The sequence below is a fragment of the Python bivittatus genome, unplaced genomic scaffold (genome assembly GCF_059951505.1).
Source record: "Python bivittatus isolate LINGU-HERP-01145 unplaced genomic scaffold, Pbiv_v1 ctg000700_np1212, whole genome shotgun sequence".
Classification (NCBI taxonomy): Eukaryota; Metazoa; Chordata; class Lepidosauria; order Squamata; family Pythonidae; genus Python; species Python bivittatus.
The window spans coordinates 69,945,162-69,971,090 of NW_028277098.1; the positions used below are offsets into that span (position 1 = coordinate 69,945,162).

Consider the following 25,929-nt stretch of genomic DNA (forward strand, 5'->3'; position numbering starts at 1 on the left):
CTAAAGATAGCCACTAACTTGTCCATTTATTCGTTCTTCAGGTAAGGTCTCTGTTTTTATCTTCACCAGTTTAATTGCGATCGGTTTTCCAGTTCGCCGGTCAGAAGATACTTCAAATTCAACATCATCTATAAACAAAATTATGTTTACAATTTATAGGCCACAATTTAATGGTAAAACCCTGTCGAGATAACTTCTAAGTCAATAAAACACCCAATTTCAAAAAGCAGTAATAACAAATAAAAACAAAATATCTACCCTAATTTGAATATTAAACTCTGATAGCAACTGAAATCACATAATAAAATAAGGCTTTACAGGTTCATTTACACTTAGTTGATATGAAAAGCAAATAGGATATAAATGTTATTTAAAAAGCACATCTGTTTTCAAATTTCTGATTCTGTGGGATCTTTTCCCCATTAACTTGTCTACCAAAACAAGTTACATAATGTAAAAAAATAAAAACAGGATAATAGCACATATACAATATAGCTCAGGCAAACTCAATTTCACTATTGTCAACATGCCCCATAATGTACATCCTAGTACAATGCAAAAATCCAGATTCAAAGGACAAAATGTGTGTTGCAGGGCACACGTAGCATGTGTCCAGAACAACTTTAACCAGTTGTGTCTCTTCCTAGCTACATAGATGACACGCCTTATCCTCCACAGATGAATGCAATTCCAAGAAAAGGCACATTTGATTTAAGGCATTTCCAAGAAGTGCTATGTGTGCTCTCAAGTGCTCTGAATCACACTTTGTCTTTTGAATCCAGGCCTTTGCATAGTCGTAGCATATACATAACTGTTTCCTGAAGCTGCAGAGTGAAGGATACCAATATGCAAGACTACTTATCTTCTCACTTAGGAATCCTAATTAAACTTTCTGGGATGTTGAGCCCTCCAAAATATAGTATGAAGAACCACTTTTTAGAAGATCTTCTCTCATCTGATAAATCTGATCCCATTATTAACACTTGAACTGAAATCTGATTCTACTTCTAATTATCTGGCTGATGGTTTAGCCACTACAGTAGGAGATGTGTCTCTAGAAGAAATTAGCTTTCTCATGTACCAAGACAACCCTCTGCCAGTTAATTTATTACCTCCTACTTTGAGCTCCTGTAGATTGCCATTATACTGCGAACTGTGGAAGAACAGTCTAGCTTGCCGTTCTGAACACTGAATGAATCCATAGGAGGCCAGCAGTTTTTCAATAACCCCAGTTTCACGCAATCCTGCAGAAGTACCATTGGGGTACCCGTTGTGTCCATTGTTATGGAGAAGGTTTGGATCAAAGCTCATCTGAAATCAAAAAGAAACTTGTAAGTTCCTCCAAGGATAATTCTCTTCTCCTTTGGTATTGTTACTTGTTAATTCAGGATAAATATAATGTAAAAGCCAATGTTTAAACACCATAACATAGGCATGTAGGTTTCTAGCAATTTGAACAGATTTTGTGTGACATCTATACCACATCAAAGTGTAATAACTATACACTGAAAGCTACCATGCTATTCTATTTCTCATTTATGCACAGAATATTAAAACAGTATTTCAAGTTACCCATTAATGTGATTTGACTTTGCTAATGAAGGTAATCAAGAAAGCAAAGCCACAATGGTTACTAACAAATGCAATTTCAAGACATTTCCAAAATCAAATTAGTGTCATGGCAATTTCCATAATTTAGTCTTTGAACATAGCTAGCAGCTTCACCTTATTAAGTTTCAAAGCTGATTGCTATGCTCACCAAGTTTAAATACTTTTCCATCCATAGAGATCTCTTAAATCCACAGAACATAAAGACTGGAATCTTAAGTTCTCATCAACATGATGTTTAGTACTTTTCTTAAATCAGAGTTTTGTAAAACAATATATTTGGCTACCAAGTTAAATTAAGTCCAGAGAAGTTAGTATCAGGAGCTCCCCATAAATATTTACTGTTATAAAAATCAGCAACCATCTCATGCAAGTCAAAGAGTTCAAGGCAAAGCAATGCCAAAATCATGCATACTGTTCTTCTGTACTTTACGCTGTTTCCTGTGTATCTGTTTAAGAAAACAAACTAAAATTCCTACAACCATAAGGAGCTACTAAATATTTAAAAGTTCTAAATGTAAGCTGCTTTCAAATCTACATTTTGTGAATAGTCAATTACCCATTAAACTGGGACTGATAAAACTGTTTAAGGTAAGATTTTTATAAAGCATTTCATTTTAAAGGAAAGAGGGTTCTCTTTACAGACAATGCTATGAATTAATCTGGCATGCAACTGCTGAAGATACAAAGGTCCCACTAAACACAGAATTGTTTAAGAGTAAATCCCTTCAAAATCATAGGGCTTTCTGATTAAATGTACCCGGGATGGGTTGAAATATTAGATATTTTTAGTCGAATGGTGCAGGATTTGGCAAGAATGTGAAATGTTCGCTGTTGCCAAGAAATAAGAACAGAAAGCCCCCATATATACACAAAACCCACCAACCAAACTAAAAGCCTCAAATGTATATATGTTACAATTCAGGAATAGCATCATAAGATGCAGCTCTTTCCTACTGAAGTCATTAAGAGGTGCTTACAATTTTTGCACCATCCTATTAAGTGTTTTCTACTATAAGTATATCAAATAGACTTTACAGCCATTTGGCTATTTCAGAGATGCTGTGATTCTGCTGAATTGAAAATAGTCTGTGGTGTCTGACACACGGTCCCATTTAATCCAGAACAGCATGAACTGGATTAACCTCCATACCACCTCCAGAATGACATGATTGACATCATTTAGAGAAGAAACACAATAGTAATTTTTGCACATGCCTAGGACAAAACTCTGTTGAGTTTGTTCACAACTGTGAGCCAACAAAGTATTTTTTAACATCTTTGAATGCATAAAATGAAAATACAATCAACATATGTGTAAGAATACCAAGTTTTCATTAAGTTTCTAAAACAGATACAGGAAAGCACAATTTGAGAACTCAGCAAGATTGCCCATTGGTACAGATGAATTTTACTCCTTAACCTGTTGAGGAGATTTAATACCAGTGAAGTTAGAAGTGAGAACATATGCAGAGAAGAGTTAAGTGCTAAGGATCCCCATGCTAAGATGGCATGTCTGTCAACAGGTGCCCTGACTTACAGATCTCTGATAAAGGGGGGTCCTCTTCAGTTTTTTAGACCCGGATGAAGTAGAAGATGAAGAGAAAGGTAAAGGATGAGAAGGAGGGGGAGCTGCAGGAGGGGGGAGAGGATCTGATGACACAGTATAATGGTTCTCCATCTCATACAGCTGTGATAACATAGTACACAGTATAACTAGTCAATACTTAGCACATCTTTAGAAATATCTAGTAACTATTAAATCCATGTTTCAAGAGACTTAGCTGGAAATCAAAAACAGTCAATTTAGATATCCTTATTGTTCTGGGATTACAGTGTAAATGTATGAGCAAGCTCTATTTCTATGTCAGTAATTTCTTTCCAACAATATTTTAGTTTGTTTACATTTTCAGAAATCCAACGTGTGTCACTGGAAAGAAATATATGCAAGCAGTGGATTGAGCTAACAGCTGTGCCACTTCACATATCCTTGCACTACGACAAATAATATACCCATTACCTATTATTTTTCTCCTTTCCCATTTTAATGGGATAGCATAACTCTGAATTTGAGAACAATTACTACTTTTAATGGGCCACAAAAAACAAAACAAAAAAACCCCCATACTTAATATGCAGGTTGCTTTTGTGGCTGAAATGTTTAAACTGAATAAAAGTCTCAAAGACTTCAGCAAGCTATAAATAGTATATTTGAAACTATAATTTATGACTTAGAATTAAGATACTAGTCTACTTTCATATTACTAAAGAGACTGCCGTCCCTATTTCCTCATTCCATAATTTGGAGGAAAAATTATAGAAGTACCTGAATATCAGGTACAAACACTTTAAAATGTGGTCCTTAATTGAATTTAGTTATCAGGAAGAATGGCAAGCTAACAGCAAATCTCAGTTCTTCAGCAGCTTAAATATATATTAAGCAAATGTCAATTGTATTGTACAGAGATGAGCTCAAGTGACAATGCTATATCAATCATTTATAGCTTACATACTACTGAAAGTATTATAGTAGTAGTACTGAATAATACAAATTTGTTGATCAACTGATTTGTATGTCAAAATCCATAATGTAAGACATTTCTACATACACATACAACATTAATGCCAAAATTTTAGATCAGTAAATGAGACAAATTAAACACCTATATCCTAGAATGATCCTTATATTAAGAATATGAAGCTGACCTATACCAAGTCAGACCATTAGTCATCTAGCCCAGTGCTATATATTTTGACTGATAGCAGCCATCCATGGTCTCGAGTAAAGGTCTTTCCAAGTCCTTCTGCCAGATATGTTTTTAACCAGGATATATCAGAGATTAAGCAAAGGTATTTGCATGTGCTCTACCTCTGAGCTAAGACCACCCTCTCTGGGCATTATTGAAAGTTCAGTTTCAACAGTTCTCAACTATTTGTAAATAAGATACTAAGAAACTTGTCTCATACACTTCCGGGTTGTGACTATCTTACACTTCATTACTTAATAATAAGCAAGCCTTCAGAAATTTTAAGATAGCTCCCTCTCCAATATTTAGATACACCAAACATAAGAACCAAAATAAATCTCTCAGATGAAGGCTCAACTTAAACCCACTCCACATTTTAGTGATTATTGGCTAATTTAAAAGCTTGCTGGAGAACCAACACAAATTCTGTACTAATAAAGGACCATGATGTAAAAGAATTAATTAAATAATTAACAAATGTATTTGTTAAGAGGTGGAATTCTTATACAAGCAAATTTGACAGATGTGGGTACTATTTTCAACTGGATACTTTCAAATTTTGAATTAGTAATCTTTAGCAATACTAATAGGATGTGGACATCTATGTTCCATGGTTTTCTACAAGAATGCCAAAAGAAAGTTTAAAATTTTTTATAAACCAGGGTAGCTTTGTCTTTAAACAGCTGGAGAGGTAACCAATTGCCCTCAGACAGAAACTAGGCCTGGTACAATGACCAATGAAAAGAATGATTGGGAATGAGGGGTGAGTGTGAAATGATTTCCAAACTGAAACTATCAAATTAAGGATATTTTAGTCTGCTCTCTGCTCTGGCATGATTAAAAGAAGGTTCAGAGGTCCCAAAATGAGCAGCAATTTCTGCTATTTGCAAATCGGCCACATTTTTTTTTTTTTTTGCTCAAAGGTTGTTGTATCACACCATCTGAGCTAGTTTGGCTTTACCCTTAAGAATATTGCTAGTATGGCAAAAGAACTTACTGATTGGCCATAAGGTGATAAATTCAGTCCGACTGGAGATGCATTGCCCAGGTTGGCACTAACGTATGCAGTAGGGGGAGAAGACGGCATGGAAAATTCAACAAATTCTTTCCAGGTGCTTGCCATATTTTTACGCCTGTTTCAACTTAATTTTATAATGCTGCATATAACAAAATCAAACAAGACAACCTTGTCAATGTATATCTGCCACTTATCCAGTGTCATAAAAAAAGCTGCCATTGTGGCAGCCTCCTAGAATATTAGACAAGAAGGGATTGATGTGCTAGTTAAGAAAGCATTTAATAGCTTTATTTTCTTTTAGAGGGTCCTCAAATGAAGAACACAAGCTGGTTGCTAATTGAACTCATGATTACTATTAATCAGTTGTCTTTACAGCAGACAATTCACATTTAGCCTACCAGCTTATGAAATGGAGACTCACTGACCGATACCAGTAACTGGGAGAAGGATATGGAGAAAGTTTGAGATCCAGATTTATAGCATTAGAGTAAACTGATTTCAAAAGCGAGAAACTGGAAAATAGTAGCAGAAAGCTTAATGAAATAGTTACAATAATAAGACTGCATTCCATGGTTAGCTCAACAAATATAACCAAATGGCAGTACTAAAGAATTTGAATCATTTAAAAAGACAAGCGCCATAGCCAAATGTTAGATCTGCTTTGATATTTTGACCAATGAAGACAAGAGAGATTTAAACAAAAGGATTATTTAACTCATTTCATACAGCAGTTTTAATTTGAAATAAAGATATTGCTGTTCAACACAGTACATGGACCAACCTCGCAGTGATATTCTAATATTGCACTTTCAGTAGTATTTGCCGATTCTTCGTTTCAGCACACGTTTCAAAGTTTGAAGATTGCTATTGTTTAAAAAAAAAAAAGAAATAGCAAGAGACAAGTGATCTATCAAGCTAATAAGGAATAACTGGTGCTGCACTGGGCAGTTTCAGCACAGTACTGAAGAAAACAAAGACTACTAGCAGCGTTGGGACGTGCTCTTTTGAAGCTGTTGAGTAGGCACAAACTTCTTGTTTCAGATCAAGTGTTGTGTCTTCAGTGTAAAGTTTACTCTTCTTTGGTCTTGTTTTGTTGTTACGGTGTGATGTGTTCCTTTCCTGATCTGAACTTGAAGCAGCAGTTTCAGGTGGTAAATTCTGTTCTGTTACACTTCATACTGGAGGGGAAAAAAGATAAACAAGTTTATTACAATACACATTTTAGATGTATTCCATACACCAATATAGATATGATCCCACCTCTGAAAAGAAAAGTTCCTCACAAGGATTCCAGACATTACTAGTGCTTTAACCAACCTTCAAGGAATTCAATGAATCAATGAAAAGCAATCTTATTTGATGCAAAAGTTGCCAATGTACTGAATACAAAACCAATTAATTTAACAAAAACGTATTTTACTGAATCATATAGAACATTTCCACCAAGAAACTAAAGGCACATTGCTCTCTCAAGTCTTATTTTAAACTCATGTCAGCAGTAGATTAAGCTGATATATAATGACTGATCCAAAGTCACATGCTAAGTTTCATGACTGATTAGAATTTAACTTAGTCTTGCCTATTCTCATCTGTCACACTAATCAGGATTTGTAGTGAACTTCGCTATTTACTAAGTATGATTATGGCTCGCAATTTTCATATATGGAATTTAAATGTCCACTTTTTTCAACAAAAACAGGTAAAAACAAGAGTAACTACAAATAAATTCAACACATTTTCTAGAATCAAGGAATGTAGTATCTCTAAGCATCATGGTACTTGCAGATAGATAAAGCACTCTTTCACTCTACTTAATGGTTTACAGTACATAGAATCTACTATGATTACGCTATGACTGATTTTATTTCCCTTTTTAAAATATCATGATTTGGACCTTGTGGTTGGTTCATAAGGGCCTTAGAATATCATTATGAAGCCAAACTTTTGGAAAGCTAGAAATTGAGCCACTGTCTTGTAACAAGAAATGGGCTTGGGGTTTTTAGGGAAGGACATAATATGAGTAGGGTAGAATATTGATAATATTAGAAAGAAACAGAAGACGGAATTAATGGGAATAGCGCTAAGGAGGAAACCTCAAGTTCTGTATATAAGTATATTTAGTTCAGGACATGTGTTTTGGATATTGTAGATAACCACTGATACAACCTTAAGAGAAATATTTGGAAGCTCTTACAAAAAAAGGGGGGGAGGGCAGAAGCATTCCTTGAGCCCTGAGAAAGGAGGCAGTATTAGGCTCAGGCTGGCTCCTCCCTGAGACAATGGGGTATAAGAGGGAGGGGAGGAAAAACACAGACTTGCAAGATTCTCAATTAAGCTTAGCTCTAGTCTTCTTGTGGAGTCTTGTTCCTAATCTGGACAACCTCAAAGGGCTGGCATATATGTAGAAGAAAATGTTATGTGGAGAAGGTGATGTTGAAAGATAAATACAGGGGTAACTGGAGTGAGTGGCAGCTGGCAGAATCTGATGCTGAGTAAGAAATATAGAGGCTTATGGGTTTATATTTTAAGGTCAATATTCAGTTTTCTTGTATTTAGATTCTCTGAACACAACTCAGTTACTTTCTGTGAAATGTTTTGGGACTTCAGCTTTATTTCTATCATAGTCAGGGTTTTAGAGAAATTAATTTTGTATCACAAAAGTTTTTTTCTAAAATAATTTTCTGTACTATCATACATTTCTGTATTCACAAAACCAATTTCTGTACTAGTATACATTTTCTGTACTCATAAAATTAGCTAAAGCCTCATTTGTGTTTCATGTTTAAGTTGCTGGACAAATTATTGATCTTTCGGCTTTCCCAGTTTTTCCCTCTATGAAATAGGTATTTTCTGCTTGAATGTGCACAGCAATAGCAGTTTTGTGAAAAATAAAGCCTTTCATGGTGGCATTCTTCACATATTCTAAATTCCAAATTCACAGAAAGACGAGACAACTGATCTAATCCTTTTCAAAATAAATCTATTTTCTTTTGAGAAAATAGTTGATCTGAAATGCTGATGTTCACAGTCTGTGATATAATATCATTGGCTATTATAGATACCATTAAATATTATAAAAAGCATATCTATGTAGCAAACTGAATACAAGTGTCTTTTCAACACAATCCCTGTAATTTATATAGGTGAAGAGGAAAGCTTACCACCAACAGATTTAACTGTTAAAGTATGTTTTCCTACAAGTAGTTTTTATACTGTGATTTTACATTCAAAACAAAGGGCAATGGTGTTACAGATAATTGGTCTATTTGAATTTGTTCTCAAACTCTATGTTCCAGAAAAAGAATATTTTTTAAAGAGAACCCCTTCAGAAATCAATCCCAGATCATAAATAGAATTTTGTTTACAAATTTTCTCTTCCGTGCAAGGATTTTTTTTCTTATACTGTATGTAAAGGGCAGGATGCAGGACAGGTTAAATAATCTTTAATCTAGAAGGAGTTTTCTGTGACTGGACATGTAATGTAGAATGCTGTTAAGGAATAACTGAGCCATTTAGCCAAAGGGGAAGGTAGGAGATTTAAGATTGTGATCTGGAGACAGAACTAACCAGAAACAAATGCTAAGGAATAGGAGAAAAGAATGAGGAATGGCTCCTCTAGTTTTAAAACATGTTTATACAGGTAGTCCTTGACTTATGACCATAATAGGGACAGAAAATTCATTGTTAAGCAGTGCAGTCATTAAATGAGGCATCATGTGACCCAATTTTATGACATTTTTGCAGTGGTCGTTAAGCAAATCACAGTTCCCCACTGATTTTGCTTGTCAGAAACCTGTTGTAAAGATCACAAATGGGGATCATGTGACCCTGGGATGCTGCAACTGTTATAAAAACCAACCAAGCACCCAAATTTTGATCACCTGACTGCAGGGACACTGCAACAGTCATAAGTGTGAGGACTGATCATAAGTCACTTTTTTCAGCGCTATCGTAACTACAAATGGTTGCTAAACAAATGGTTGTAAGTTGAGGACTACCTGTATCTCTTTTTCTATCAGCCCTGCTTAGCCCACTTTATTTTGGGAGGAAGGTAACATTTCCAACTGGAAGTGCCTCCATATATTACTGAAGAAAAATGGCAGGAAAATAACATGCTTTAAAAACAGTCCAAGAAATTAACTAAAAATGAAAAGTACCCATCTTCATATTAATAAAATTGGGATGGGTAGGTACCTAGAACAAAAGATTGCTTAAATTATTCAATAAGAACTTACAAGTTTCACTAAAAAGACCTGTCTAGCCTATGTAGATTTAAAAAGAGAATGTGAAATATGCACACTTATTTGAGGGAAAATTAGAGTAAGTGGTTCTTACTTCAATATAAGCATGCTCAGAATCGGAATACCCTTTCTGAATAAAGAAAACAAAAGCCTGTTTGCTGCTGAATAAAGAAAACAAAAGCCCCTGTATATTTACTAGGAAATGTTTATATATACTTAAATTTACCAGGGTTTGCCTCTAAAAAACATAACATAAATCAGTTTATTTCCAAGTATTTCCTACACCTGATTATCAAATCATGGGTTTATTCAAAGCTGCAAAACCTTAGAAGAACTTTAGTGAAATTATTAGCTTGTGCCTGTGCTTTAAATTCTTTACTTTTCAGCTCAGCAGCTATAAATATTCCTCCTGATGGTAAACACCCAGTGCAGTTGCCAAGCTTTCATTCAGTTCAGTGGTCTCTGATACAACACATGAACTCACGAAGGATTAGCCCAAGTCAATCAGAGGAAAGAGAAAGTTCAGCATTAATTTTTCCCTTGTGAATATTTATTATTTGATTCTGACACATGGATCATGTTTTTATACCTATCTGCGCAGGTGAAGTGAATAATAGTAGCCATATTACTGATAATATGAACAGTATTTTCTGGGCATAGCATTCTTAAGACAAATATATTTAGCTGTAAATTACTTTCTTTAAAGATATTTTTCAAAATTTGTAGTCAAAGCATGTTGTTTTGCTATATTATTATATTGTTGTATTATTCCTTTATATAAATTAACTAATATTAAGAAAATCTCCATTTCATCTAGAGACAGGAATAATTAAATATCACTGTGTCAAAGACAGATAGCAACAGCAAAAGGCTACAAGTACTATCCTATATTTATTTACTTGGGAGTAACTCCCACAGAATTCAGTGAGGCTTATATTGGAATAATTATACATGGAATTGTGCAATAAGGGTGTAACCATGGCCCACTGTATTCAGTGAGATTTGCTTTTAAATATAGCTGCATAGGAATGAGCTGTAATTAAATTATATGGCTTTGAAAACAGGACATTAGACTCTTTTCCCACTGGAAAAACCAGCAGCAGGATTACAGCCTCTGGCTTGGAAACAAACTAAACTCAAACAAACTCATCAACAAGAGTGGAGAAAAATCCATTCTTAAGACGGCAGCAAATGTCAATTTATACTTAGAAATAATTTTCTGTCTCTAACAAAAAATGTCTTTATCAATATACTGTTTTTGGCTATTTTTTTTAAAAAAGTATGTTGTAATAAAGACTCAAAAATTTGCTCTATAATTTAAACCTTCTTGGAATTCCCCTGCCCCCCAGATCTGGATGGCTCCCATCCTGCTAGTGTTCTGGAAGGCCATAAAGCCCTGGCTGTTCTCCCAGGCCTTGGGCTCTGGTGGCTGAAGCCCCCTACTCTGGCTGTTAATTGCTGGTGGGATGTTTGGGGGTGTCTGCTGGGTTTGTCATCTTGTTCTTTTTTTCTGTCTTTTAAAGTTTGTTTTTTGTTGTTACGTTTTTTCTTATATTGCTTTTATCTTGTTTGGTGTACTGTAAGCCAACCAGAGTTGGGTGACACAAAACTGAATAAAATAAATGATTACAAATTCCAGTGAGTGACCTGTGTCCAATCGTAGAGGTAGCATTCAACCGGGAATCTAAGGTTTTGAAACAATGTCCCGTTTCAACATTTTCATTAACAGAGCTCAAAGAAAATAAGGGAAACATGAATCGCCACCCCATTTCCCACTGTAGATCTAAGGCGTTCAGCCACAGCACGTAGTCCTTAGGCAGCAAGCAAGATGGTGGCTCTTGCTACTGAGGGGCGATAAATCTGGGTTTTACATCCGAAAAGCAAGGGTGCAAAAACCTTGCTCCCAGCTCTTGTAGCACTAGTGAAAAACCAAGAGTGGAATCCAGAAATGCACGTTCCACTGTCGGCTACAAAGTAGCTACTACACCAACCGGAGTTAATTCCCGCAAGTATCTGAGGCGTGTCCACTATTTGCTCCCCTCCCCGAGCAAGATATGGGGGTGGGGAGGGGAAGACCGAGAAAAGGAAAATGGCGGCTGCTCCCCCTCACACAAAGAAAGATTCACCGCCCCTTCCCCTCCCCGCATCCGCACACTGCATGCTGGGAGAGGTAGTCTGCACGGCTAGCTTCGCTCCGCAGACCGTAAAATACCAAGAACTCAATCCCCCAGCAGGCCTAGTAACCCAATCTTTTACAGGCATCACGACGGGAATTGGAGTGTTTTCCATCGTCGCCGCCGCCGAAGCACCGCACCCCTAAACTCAATTCCCCATCGGCCCCTGCGGGGGGAAAAAAGGCAAAACGCGTCGCGCACACTGGGAAGCGTAGTAATGTCGAGGCTTGGGCCCATTAGTTTTCCGTCTCTGTCTCGGCCCTGCCTAAGGACGAACCATGGGGTTGATAAGGAGAGAAGAGAGCGAGCTGGTCTCAGCAACGTTCCTTTTCTCTCTCGCTCCCTTTTGCTGTCAAATCAGCAGGCACACGGTGGGTGGGGGAGGGGTCCCACCCGCACTAGACCGTTGGTCCCAGGGACCGTGACAAGGAGACGTTCCAAGTCACTCCAAGCTCCCTGTCTGCCCTCCACGAAGCCGCGAGAAAGGACAAGAAAGGCCATCGGCCTTCCTCTCAGAGAACCTCACTTACCCCAACAGCTCAGCGCCCCCGCTCCAGCGCCGCCATGAGCAGCACGGCACAGCACGTAGGAATAAATCCCGGCTTCTCGCGAGACTCGCGGGCAAAGAAGGGTCGATTCACGCATGCGCAGGAATCCCGGCCAGGCAAAGCGAGGCAGTGGGGAGCGAAGAAGAGCAGAGGGTTCGACTAAGTAGGAATGTAGGGCGCATGCGTCCAATGCTTTTGCAGAAGCAGCGCTGTTCCAGTCGGGGGAGATTTTGGCACCCAGTGCTTGACTAAGCATCTATTGCGACGCCGAAAATGACAAGGATTATATGCCATCCTTGGTGCCCCATTTTTTACACAGCTGCCTGGACGGCAGCTGGAGAGATTAAGAAGATTTTGCCCCTTTTTTTTTGCGGTTTTTGTTTCTACCAGTCACGCAACTGTTACAAGACACGAAAACGGTGATGGGGGTGGGGTGGGGGGGAATCTATCAGTCCCATTTCCTCGGTTTTTCATTCTGTTAATAATGTATCTCTTCTGTTCACCCCAAAACCTAATTACAGGAGGCATGTTTTACGTGCTTCTTCCCGGAAACATGGATTTGGTACAAAACTCATTTCACTACCTGAAATTTTAGTTTTTAGTCCTGGTTCACATAAGTACAGTAAAAGATGCCTGAGCGCAGGAGTAGAACATGTATGGTTATGGATCATATAAATTAGGATTTTATCTGAATTTTTTGCAGCCCTACTTAAATTTTCCAACCCTTGAAGCCCCTCCAAGCATGATTGCTGAAAACTGACAGTACAATTTCCTGCTGCTTTAAATTGGGAAATAAATGAAAAGGGTAATACAAGAAAAGATATCTTATATTCCCGCTCCCCCCCCCACATCAAACCGCTGCATTTGTATGATATAACCCCCTCCATTTTGTGGCCCACACAATCCTCAAAGCTATGAAGTATGGCTAAGAAGTATGGTTCCAGTCACCAAAAGGTTGCCCACATTTGGTTTAAGTGAATGTGTGAATCCTGTCTTAAACTCCGTTCTATTCAGTAGTGTTTGAAATTTGAATGATCATCCTGAGGTCCAAAACTTTTTATTTATCTCGCTTTCTTTTTCTTTTATACAATGGCTGTGTCTGCAGAACGCAGGTACCCATGAAGAATTGAATCACACTTAAATGCATTAATACAATTAGCTGGACTCTCACAACATATTGAGCCATAAAGTAACAAACTATATTCTAAATTAGTGTGTTACACTAAAAGATGTAAACATGGTGTGAGTACATCATTTGGGGATGACCAGCAATCAGTTTGAAAACATACTGTTCACAGAGGTCAGGGAACAGTAGAAGCATCAGCTCAAGAAGCTTCTCAGTCTGTTGAGAGGCTTCAGATTGTTAGGAACTTGCTATTGTATTCTTTCTGTGCAGGTTTGGAGGAACTGAAGAAATCTTGAGCTTCATCTGTCCAACTCTTGCATTTAGGAACTATAGATTTTGAAAATGCCTATGTTTACATGCAAGAAGTGCCCTTCGCTGCTCTGCCTTGCCTGCAAAATATATTAGACCAGCCTTGCAACACAGCTGTGATTAATAGTTACATTAGGCAGATTGTACTAGGGCCTGACTACAAGGATCAGTTGGAGCTTATTTCGGTCTTTGGATATCTCTGAGCATAAAGGCAGCAGCTTTAGAACATGTTGGTTAAATTCACACAATATGCTAAGCCATAATGTGGTTTGTTTTTGGCTTAGTGTACCTATAGTAAATTTATATAGTGGTTAAGACATTGGACTTGTGCTGGGGACACTTGATTTAGCCAGTAACACACTCTGTGTTATGAGGATAAAATTAGAGAACAGCCCCTTTCTCCAAGATTAAAGATGAAAAGCAGGATATAAATGCAACCAGTCAATGAAAAAACAGCTGTTTCATTGTCAACTATAGATTATGGCAAACAGAACCCAATGCCAGTGGCTCCTGCAGCCCCATATCACAAAGGCAAATTTGGCAGTAAAACTGCTTTGATAGTGTGATTTTTGGGGTAGTTTTTTTGATTCCGCCCAAAGTTTTTTTTTTTAAAGTGAACTAAACATCCTGGATGTATAATCCCAGTATTTTGCATCCTAAGACTCCCACTATTCCAAAATGGATTTTGTAATCTAGATTAAAGTTTTAATCTAGTGTTAGATATCCATAATGGTAGTTGCTTAAACTGTATTCAGGTAACATATTTGCATGCAGAATTGAAAACATGACTAAGAGTGAGGAGGCCTTCCCCTTTCTCAGCTTCTCTGACAGTCTCTGCAACTACAGTGTGAGTGTAGCACAACTGTCTGCAGCAGGATTTCAGCTCAAAGGAAAGCCTTCACATCTATACAAAGATTTTGCACTGTAGACAATTGTTTTACATCTGCGTTCAATTGTCCATATAAATGTTCACTTGAAAAGGGCTTCTGTTAATATATCTGCAAACAGTTCTGAAAGCATGGCTAAACCACAGTATTTAAATTCTTAAAATTTATGTACAATTAGTTGGGTAAGCAGAAATTATCTACCCAATAGAAGGGCATATTCCTTAGGAGGCCAGAATACTTCTTTTTTTTTTCTTTTAATTTTAATTGCCTGATATTTTTAAAAAGACCCTTCCTATTTATATTTAAAATACTGGGCTAGATGGACCAAAAGTACAATTCATTATTAACATATGTGTTTCTAAACATATGTGTCCAAGACTGGAGTCTTAATTAAAGACTCTAAAACAAAGGAAGAACTCAAGATGCAGCTGATTCTTGATAGTCTTATCATATCAACATCAGGAAAGGTAAGCGATCTTACTACTCCAATATTTTTAATGTACTAATCTGCTTCATTCACATTGCTAAGCAATGATTTAGTTATAGAATATTAAATAACTTTTTACTCTCTACATATGGTTTGTATATTTAAAATTTTTAATAGCGTTTTCCTTTTTTAATGACTTTTTATACTTCCATAATGATTTTTTATTTATTTTATTGATTGTTGTACACCACCCAGAGTCACTTTTTGTGAGATGGGCAGCCATATAAATGTGATTAATAAATAAATAATGGCTGGATTTGCACATCCTAATAAGTTACAACCCAGAAATGCTAATTTCTTAGAACTTGCTAAACTAAAAGCACATTATGGCTTAGTGCAAAGTATTAATTCAGCCACTGCTTTTTTTTTTCCTTTCATATCTTCACTTGCGCTGATTTAGTATACTTCTCTTAAACCACCCCACTATAAAATAGTAAGCTGTACAAGAGAATGGAAAAATAACTCTTTTTACTGGTCTCACACCGTGTGCTACATTCTAATTTAATTATACATGATTTCTTAAATAAGCCACAATTGGCTGTGCTCACACAACATGCTAAGTCAAACCCAAACATTATAGATTAGCATGATATATGAATCCAACTATTAAATGAGAGTTGAATAAAATGTAATGCCTCCAATGTTATAAATCACCAACAGATGGCAGAACTGACATGCTAGAACCTATGACATGATCTTTAGCATCTGTTCCTTCACTTCAATTGGCAGGAAATTGCTGTGAAAAATGCTTTGTTGCTATTGTTTGCAAAATGGAAATCTGCAGTGAGTATTCATCCATGTGGCTTAAGCAATTCTCCTTCGCTGAATTTTTGACTGCCAAAGGAATCCTTTCAATTGAAATTCACTGCTGAATGCAGGTTGTTTATGATGATGATACTGTAAGCCAATGGGCCAAAAACTGTAAAGATGGTCAGCCAAGAAGAGCTGATTTGCGTGATCAAGAACAAATAACCTGTGGTATCAACTGACAAGTTTCACATGAGAAAGACTGATGAACTGATTAAGGATAATCAGTGAATCATTCTAAGGAAAATTGCAATCAGGCTTTGTAATTTGCAGGAACATGTGGGTCACATTATTGATCTTCAATACTGGAGTTTTGTGCAGGATGAATTCCAAATATGTTGACAGCAGAAATAAAAGCTTCAAGAGTTGAAATTTGCCAGCAATTCTTATCGTGCTGTGAAAATGAAAGTGAGGAATTTCTTTGCAGCATTGTGACAGCCAAGAAAACATGAGCTCATCATGATCCAGAAATGAAGTGCCAGTCTATGAAATATTATCACAAAATTTCACCTGTGGAGAAAAAAAATCAAAACCCAGGCTCCTACAGGAAAACTCATAGTTACAGTTTTTGGGATGCAGATGGATTCTTTGGATTTCCTTGAACCTGGTACCACTGCACTGCAACTTTGAAACTTTGAAAGAAGGGTTAAGCAGGGTTTGGAAGCACAAGGAGGAAATTTTGCTGCAACATGAAAACACTAGGCCTCACACCTCACAAGCCACCAAGAGGCAGTTGTGCAGTTTGATTTCAGCGTCTTACCCCATCTGCCATACTGTCCAGATTTAGCCCCATGTAACTTCCACCATTTCCCAAAATGAAGCAATACCCTCAGGGGCATGTATTTGACTCAGATGAAGAGTTAATAAGGACTGTTAAGATTTGGTTAAAGAGAAAAAATGTTGAGTTAATTTGTGATGGCTTTAAAAAACTTGTCCATTGTTGGCAAAAATGTGTAGCATATACTGGTGATTATGTGGAAAAGTAAATACAGATAACAAAAGGGCTCATTTCAAGGATTATTTTTCTGTTTACTTTATTAAAATATCTATTTAAACTAAAGTTATAGAATTACAGGTATTATTTTTCATTCATCTCTTGTATCTGATAAAGTTCTTCCTGAGCTGTTAAAATGCACAGGCTACTTTTATAAAGTGCTAGTTTTGAGTTTCTGTCCCCTACAAAGCAGTGGCATTTCAAGGTATTTGGTGGCACAATGAAATCAGTTCATGGAATACCTTCAAGTTATTCTGGGAACCCTGGTGTTCTATGAATCAGTTTAAGAAACACTGATCTAGCCGAGCACACTTTATCTTATCCAGCTCCAGTGGTTAACTTACTGTTCAGGACATCATACAAGAAAATTGGGCTATGTACATTGTGGCTAAGTTCCCATTATTATGTACATTGTGAGATATAGTCAATATCATATGAAAGGCTATCTCTAGATTGACACCAGAGAATAAAAATCCTGAAGTAAATAAAATTAATCAAATCAGAATATTGCATCATATTTTACTTACAACTCTACTATAATAATTACCAAATAGCAACCAATCATGGTATATGACAAACTTAATTGGATTTAAGAAAGCACTCGACACAGTTTTATAGGATACTACTATACTCTATCCAACAGTGATGACTGTTATTGGCATAGGGTGGAGTAGTAATGCCCTTGGGCACCACTTTGACCCAGGACACTTCCATTGGTACCCACCGGGCTCCCTGCCCCATCTATCTTTTTGAAAAAAAAAACAAAAAAACTAACCTAGCATACAAGCCAAGCACATACTTCTAGCACCATATTTATTTATAGAAATGTCAGTGGTAAAACTGGGGCAGCAGACAATATCCTGAGGAGCTATCTACAGCCAATAAATGAACGTTTTGACTGGCCATGTCTACCATGTAACTGTTTTATAAGTAGGTAATCGCTCATCATAGCCACATGCTTTCAAAATCCATTCAGAACTGGTTGCCCTCTTCCTCTTGATCATCAGGCTTCTCTACTATAATATAATATATATATACACATTATATATAATTCATTATAATTTTATTTCTCTGGATCAATCCTAAAACTGTGTCCAGAGAGTTGCCATGCAATGTAGCCAGACTTTCTGCAAGCTTAATGGGGTTATCTCCCCAAATTCAAAAGTCACTGCTTCTGCTAAATCTTCAGGATTGGCTTTCTATAGAATATGGTCTATCACCATAAGAGAAGCAGAAAATAAGCATGAGTGCAGAACCAAACATGCTGCATTTTGGGTCCAAGCCGTTATAACAATTTTAAAATAGACAACTACAATGTGGACTATTAACTGAATTGCTATTTTCTAACATAGAGGCATAGTTTTATTCTAGCAGTAGCCTAGTTATTGCAAAGTAATGCTCAGGTATGTGGAGCACGCTTATAAAAATGTAGGCAAACCTGCTTCTTGATTGGTGACAGGAAGTATGTAGCTGGTTGCTTACAGGATGTGACTGTAAGGCTGAGGAGCAGCAGAAAATAATTTGATACATAATGGAAGGCAACAATAAATTTATTTAGTGGCCATGTGAAAGAATAATCTTTCTGCTCTAAGTTATAATATGGCTTATAATAAGCAGGGTAAAAACAGTATATGAATCTAGCAAAGTTTTATACTTGCAAACTAGAATTTACAAGTGGATCGCAATATTTGAGGAGTGTTCCATTCATCCTCAGTTCACAATCAACATATCATTTTCACAAATGTGAACCTATAGTATTTCTTTATTATATCTAATTTACAAGTTGAATACATAATATAACTCTAATGTCCAAGCATTTGACCAGAAAACATTGATATCAGCAAAATCTAAACTATGTCCAAAAACATCACAGGAGAGATAACCTATGGCCCTTTTCATGTTGCAAAACTACAGTTTCAGTATCCTTAATCATCGGCTGGGGCTGTACAACAACATCTAAAAGGTGAATAGTTCCTAATCTTCTGCCATAAATAATTCTCTGTACAAAAAACCTTAACATACAATACTGCCTCAAAACATTTATTCAAAAAAATAATGAGCCAATATACATATTTAATAAGATGAGAGGTAAAGAGAACTTTTTAAATTTTAATTTACTGGATAGAACAGGCTGATAAGATGGTAAACAATAGCACACCACCTCTGTAGGTAATTAAATTTACATCCTACAGGATATTTACAAAATAATCCAGAGTTTATACAGAGACTGAGCAAACTGCAGTTCATTATAAGAGCTTATTAATTCTGAAGATGGCACTAATGGCATATATTTAAGGCATAACACTGCAAAGATACTGAGTTTGTTCAGCTGATTGCATTATGGAAATATGGCCCACATTTTAACCATTTTTTTTTTGTCTGCTCAGCCTTTAAAGTAAAATTTTCAGTGTGAGGGCCTGAAAATACTCCCAAATGAATTTGATCAATTAGCCTATCACTTCTTTCCACCACACTTATGGGGAAAGAAGGAAACATGACATGAGTTGACTATTTTAGTTTTATTCCTAAAGCTTGATTAAACCTGGAAAGCAAGAGTAGATGTGGACAATACATATAAATTTCAGAGATTCTGTTTTACCATCAGAGAAGCAGGAACACTTTCTTTTGCCTAAGAAATGTTAGAAGAGAGACATTTCTAATTTGTACAGTTTACAACATATTACCAATATGTTAAATAGACAATCTTGGAGCATACTATCCGAATGAAGACATTCATATAGACACATGATGGTTAGATAGATCTTAGTCTGTCTACCCTCATAATACAGTCATTAAATCTATTAGGTATAGGGATGTTGGCAAGTACTTTTTAAGGCCAAAGCAAATGAAGAAACAAAATATTAAACTTTTTAAAAGCCTGAAAATAAAAATAGGATTTAACTGAAATCCTAGACAGTCAGTTTATAACTTACTATTTTAATGATTGTTCAAATCAATGCAATGAATGTTTTTTTCTGAAAAAGTTCAGGATCAAGACAATTTTACCAACACCTACTTAAAAGCTCAAGTAATAATATTAATATTAGGAATACTTATTGAGATAGTGTCTTCAATCATCAATCTGTCAACAAAAATAATTTTTAAAATACTGGCAGGGGCTTGCAAAAAAAGTAAATTCACCTTTCACAGGAATAACATGTACAGCATATTTGTTCTTTGTGCAAATGCCTGCATACAGAATTATCTTCATAGGAAACAACAAAGACTTGTTTTCTGCACATCTCTCCTTCTTGACACCCATACACTGGGGCTTAATGTGGCTATAAGAAATTAGAGACAGATTCCTTGATCAAGTAGATACTGACAAAGATAAAAAAGAACTAATGAGGATATGCCCCATAATGGATTAGCACACTCATGGAAACATTCTAGGTTGGCAGAAATACCAGACTTTGCTATAACCCACAGAGACATCTCCTGTGTGAAATAGTCATATGCATGGGGATTCAACGAACACTTTGGCAGAATACTGTGTGTTATTTTCTGCATTTGTTGATATTAGGATATAGGTAATATGACAATCTATTTTTAAATGACACAATAAATGTGGCACCAAGCAATGCTAGAAGCAGAAATTCTAGCATTAGACGTGGGAGTGCCTAAGGTTTGTACAACAATGTATCCTAAACATATTTAAGAACAGAATTCCAATGAATTTAAAGCCATGCTGAAAGACTTGGCTTTATGTAATTTGCTCACACTGGAAAAGCTAAGATAATCCTTGCTCTATCCAACTGAGATTTCTAAAATCATGGGTAACCTAAAGAAAACATTTACTACACTCTTCTGTATGATTAAGCAGAACAATTCTTAATCAAAAGAAGGGGCATTCCAACATCCCTTCCCTAAGCACAGAATGTACAATGTGGTAACAGGCTTGGAATGGTATCCAAGAGAAGACCAAAGGTCAGCTTGGAAAGGAAGCATATACATTCCTGCAGTACAGTTACCAATTTTCAAGATCAGCTGTTCCAGGACTGAGGTTTTGTAGCTTGAGATGCATCATCAGGTAACTCTTGCCTCACTTCAACAGATTCTCTACTGATTGATAATAATTTTCGCAACTCCTTATTTTCAAGCTGAAAAGTCAATTAAAAATAGCAAGGTATGAAATGGCAGTAATAAATAGAGATAATATGTGTATTATTTCATAATTCAGTGACATAAAAGTGTATTTTTGTGACATACATAATTATTTTCTAAATATTACTCCTATCATAGCTTTCCATGCTTCTTTTTAAAAGGTTTATTATCAAATAAATGTTTCTATGTCCAACTCTTATAATTAAATCTGTATTGTGATTTATGAAGCTCAGATAGATTTAACTTCACTAATGAATACTAAATCATGGGATTCCAAGCTTTCCATATTTTGTGAGTTTCTTAGAGATATTTAAGTTTAACCAATTTTATTTATTCCCATATTCTGATTTTAATGGTTGAATATAACTTTTCTTTTCATATTTCTTTGCACACTGAAATCTGGCAATATTAATATTTCTGACTCATCTATGGATACTAGCTCATTAACAAAAATTTAATGATCATACAGTTGGACCTAGTGTTAAATCATGCTAAAATATTTGATTACCAGAGATAGCATTCTTCAATATGTTAATACCTTTCCACATTCCAATCACAAATTAAGCTTTTTTTTTTAGTATGTTGCCATATAAAATACTTTTCCTCCCCTTTACAATATTTTTTCACTTTCCAAATATCACAGCACAATCATTTTAAAACAACTTTTCTAATTAATTGCTGAAGAAAAATATAAGGATAATTTTAGAACCTAACATTTTATACATCCTTTTATGTATCCTCCTTCTATTTTTATGTACATTTATTCTTCTTGCCTTTGCTCATTTTATGGCATCCCATATAATTTTAATAACTTACTTTCATTTGGTAACAAAAGAAAATACAAAACATGAACCTGACATAAAATGGAACAATCTGGGACAGGTTTTTAATTTACGCTGGGGCAGATTAGATTAGCATGTTATATAAATCCAGTCAACTGTGGATTATTTAATAAAATTTGGTTAAAAATCATCATTTAAAACAATGCATGATTCCATCTGTGTGAATTATCACTCTGCTTTCAAAGTTTTTTCTACAACTATGAAGCTACTTCAGTAGAGTGCATGTATTAGCCTTTAATAGACAACAATCAACTCTCCTTTAAGTTTGGATGCTGAAAAACCAAATATCTTCCCTTTCAACAATCTTCACAGTGGTTCAGCACTTACCTCTAATTGTGCTAGCTTTTCTTGTATTTTATAATACTGGTCGCTGTCAACATGAACTGCTTTTCTCATAACTTCTCCCATTTCACAGATCCTGTCAATTTGACTCTCAATTTCCTGCAGACAGATTTAAAAACAAAATTATTCTCAATAAAAACCACTAATGGAGAGAGAGAAAAATAATACTAGGCCACTGGAATTGTCTTCTTTAATTAAATTAGTGTTTGTCAACAAGGGGCAACAGCTGATATTATATCTAGATTTCAATAAAGCTTTTCACTAGACTGAGTTGTTGAAATTTTTCAAATTATAAAAATAGCCTTAAATTGATACAGGTGATTAGAGAAAGTAAAACAAATGCTGCAGACAAGCAGTATACTTTGAAAGATAGTCAGTCCAATCTAAGATTGGAAAAAGTCTCTATAATGAAATATGTCTACCCAAGGCAAGAAAACTTTTAATGAATGACCCTACTGAACTCTACAGGACTAGGCTGGTGTGGGTCTTCTGGGCTGTGTGGCCGTGTTCTGGAAGTTCCAGAACTTCCAGAACACGGCCACACAGCCTGGAAGACCCACATCAGCCATCGTATGCCGGCTGTGAAAGCCTTCGACAATACATCTACAGGGCTAATTTGTAAGTGGTGTACCTTTTTTTTTTTACATATTATTTACAGTATATCTCACTTTTTTTTTTAAGACAGATTTGTGTCTTGGAACTGTAGCAGTTAAATTAAATAGGAGCCAACTATTGTCATCATACACTTTCCTTTATAAGATATATTTTAACTTTCTGGAAAATAGCTTTAAGATAGGACCTATTATTATTTAGAAACAGATATATCATTCTGTTCTAAAACAATACTAATAGGCGCTATGCTTATATACTGCAGTCATGATCCAGTCTCACCATGTAGTACCAACATATTCAGTCTTCACTTAAGCTCTAAGAGAACCATTTCTTCTGCACTGCAATACACACATATATTGCACATGTAATATGTCCATGGAAAAATGTATACACCTCCCTTATACTTTATAACCCTCAATTTTCTTGCAATACATACAAGATATTTATATCCACATAACAAGGATATCTGGTTCAGGATACACTAGCTGATATAGTGCTCCAATTACTAACACAGTCACAGCATTAACTATGTAACCATACATAAAGAAAATTTATATTATATAAGCCATTTTTGTTAGCTCTCATTAGCTCCATGGCTACTATTTTATATATCAATTTAGGAGCAAACTGGAAAACAGGAAGGCTTTGGATCCAGCAGATGTATGTCCTCTCTTGTACACCAACTTTGCTGGTCATGTTTTCCATTCCAAGAACATTCATATAACCCAATGGTACATGGAATACCCTCTGAGCAGTCATAGATTTATAGCCACCCACTTTAAGGCAGAAATGTAATGAAATCTTGCAGTTTTTGGGGCATAAAAATAACTAGTTTAATTGTCTCATGGTATTTACAGTCATTTGCTTTGTATGGACTCGTAAGAAGTTACTTTATTTGCAATGCTTTCTCCTAGAAAGAAAAGGCACTTCTGTTTCAGAGAAGAGACTCTTGAGGAAAAAGCAAGAGTCAAAAACAGACATCATAGGAATGGAGCACATCTAAACAACTTTCCTAAATATATTTATTTCTATTTTCTATTTTTTTAGCAAGAATATAGTAATTTCTTACTGTGGACTGAGTTTGATGTACTTGCAAAACTGACTGAGCATCCACATCTTTTCTTTTCATCATGAGCTGCAGCATGTGTTTTCTGTATTTGCTCATAATAAGTTCCAGTGCATCTTGGTGTTCTTCCAAAGAGATCCATAGCTCTGAAACAATTGTATAATTCCATGCTATAACTATGAATATTTATAGTATGCCCATTGGTCCCTACATATTAACTTGTTTATGCTTCCATTTCAAATTCTTTCTCTGATGCTCTGGGCTTCCTTAGCTAGACTTCTTTGATCATTTCACTCTCTGGATTAGTATTTTATAATCAAGCCAGTTTGGTTTATAGTCCAGTCCTATACATTTACTTGAGGATAAATTTATGTTGTTTGCCGAAGCTTATTTTCATGTAAATGTATGGGCATAGCATGGCAGATTAGAATATCTGCTTGTGGTCATCGGTCACTTATCCATATAACAAACAGCAACAGTTAATCAGCGTGGTTACAATCTATTTTTCACATAAGTTGTAGATTCAATACAACTTGAACAAAATTTGGTGTTTTTTTTCTCTTGGGATCCTTATACAACCAGCATATAATGCCATGAGGAACACTGGTAATCAACTGATATTTTTTACCACATAGTGTGTTAGTGTCTGGGTAGCTCTATAAGCATGCATAGGAAATAACAAACTCTAAGAGTGGCTCAAACTATACCCATTTTATCTAAGTTATTTGTCCCAGGTCCCACATGATACTTCCAGCCTCAGCATACTCCTAAAATATTCTTAATTAAACTCCAAAGTAAAGCCCTCAGTTACATCCTTATTTCTATAAAAATCATTTTGGCTCACATTTACTTCATTAGCACAATGCTTACCTCTATTTTCTTGTTGCAGATCTCTGATCTGAGTGTTTTCCTGAGACAAGAGAATGTGAGGTTTGTATTTAGAGATATCCTTTAGCTCAGTTGCATCTTCTTGATACTTGTAAAAGAAAGATGTTTTGTATGAGCCGGAGAACTTCAATACCGTATGCACAATTCTATCCATTAACCCACATAGCCAACCAATTAATGCCATTAAGGGGTCTGCACTCACCTTGTGTGAAAGAGTTGTACCAGCTTCTTTCATAGCCACTACTTTCTTATGCAACATGGTGGACTGATCAATGAGAGACTCAGCGGCATTATCATGGTCTTTCAGCCTTTCCAGCAATGTTTTTGCATCTGTCAAGATCTTTTCTATTGTACAGGCCATTTTCTGAGAAGAAGGAAAAGACAGGACAGAGCTGACAAAATCTGATTTGATGAGGGGAGGATAAAGAAATGAAGAAATACCTACAACAGGTTGCCACCATTTCCTAAGAGAACTAGACTTACACCGGGTTGCAGAACAGCCCTAAGGAAGAGAGTGGGAACACCGCGCCACTGTTGCCCCAGTCCAAGGCTTTAGGATCAGCTACTACTGACAACTCTGGGTAGCAGCACTTTCTGTCTTTGGCCTGTACGACTCTAAAAGCGGAGGCGGGAGAGGCGAAGGAAAGGGATAATAAGGCTATTCCCGACCGCTCACTTGGAAATCCTAGGAACCGGGTTTCCCTCTCCCGCCCCCGGATGTCCGCTCTCTTCTTCACCCACACACCTGTGTCGCGCCGCGGCCCACCCGCTCGGCCCCCAAGATCTCAGCCGAAGGAACCAGGAATGGGTAAGAGAACCGCTAGAGGGCGCAGAGGTCATGGGCTCTAACTCTCCGAACCATCGTCGTTTCCGGTGTAACGTTCGATTTCTGAAACGAAAGACGTCATGGTTCGCTAAAGGCACTTCCGCTCCTCAACGAACTGGGTCTAGAGAAGGCGAAAAGGAGATGTGAGCTGGGGATTAATATATACGCGCAGGCTGGGGATTCATTTGGCATAGCGTCCACTCATTAGTGGCGATGGTAGCGATGCGGGAGGTTAGCTTTCTGTAATACAAAATCTCCAGAGACATTGAAGTAGCAGTAGCAGCCCGGGACGGATCTCTAAAG

General features: G+C 36.4%; 2 protein-coding genes across 11 annotated transcripts in view; both read right to left on the reverse strand.

The window, feature by feature from the left end:
* Window positions 1–12,466, reverse strand: part of CSDE1 (cold shock domain containing E1) — a 43,444-nt gene extending 30,978 nt beyond the window's left edge. For 2 of the 8 annotated variants that reach the window (XM_007434670.4, XM_007434669.4), the window contains exons 1-6: window positions 12,319–12,466; window positions 6,155–6,551; window positions 5,353–5,512; window positions 3,149–3,298; window positions 1,113–1,311; window positions 19–128 (exon numbers count right to left, since the gene is read on the reverse strand). In XM_007434670.4, coding sequence (XP_007434732.2) covers window positions 19–128; window positions 1,113–1,311; window positions 3,149–3,298; window positions 5,353–5,478 — 585 coding nt within the window. In that variant the 5' untranslated portion in view covers window positions 5,479–5,512; window positions 6,155–6,551; window positions 12,319–12,466. Of the gene's footprint in view, window positions 1–18; window positions 129–1,112; window positions 1,312–3,148; window positions 3,299–5,352; window positions 5,513–6,154; window positions 6,552–12,318 lie in introns of those variants that run through there. The other 6 variants (XM_088154308.1, XM_025170828.2, XM_007434671.4 and 3 more) reach the window with 6 other exon arrangements.
* Window positions 12,467–19,446: 6,980 nt separating this feature from the next.
* On the reverse strand, window positions 19,447–25,686 carry SIKE1 (suppressor of IKBKE 1). 3 transcript variants are annotated; one of them, XM_025170830.2, is made up of 7 exons: window positions 25,546–25,686; window positions 25,003–25,164; window positions 24,783–24,888; window positions 23,916–24,058; window positions 22,220–22,333; window positions 20,918–21,046; window positions 19,447–20,227 (listed from the first exon to the last, which is right to left on the reverse strand). In XM_025170830.2, exons 2-6 carry the CDS (start codon window positions 25,159–25,161, stop codon window positions 20,930–20,932), a joined length of 639 nt encoding a protein of 212 aa, XP_025026598.1. In that variant the 5' UTR covers window positions 25,162–25,164; window positions 25,546–25,686; the 3' UTR covers window positions 19,447–20,227; window positions 20,918–20,929. The 3 variants fall into 3 exon arrangements, with proteins under 3 accessions (XP_025026598.1, XP_088009852.1, XP_025026597.1); XM_088153726.1 differs by having other exon boundaries at window positions 19,447–21,046; XM_025170829.2 differs by lacking the exon at window positions 25,546–25,686 and adding an exon at window positions 25,284–25,517 and having other exon boundaries at window positions 19,447–21,046.
* Between the last annotated feature and the right edge of the window lie 243 nt (window positions 25,687–25,929).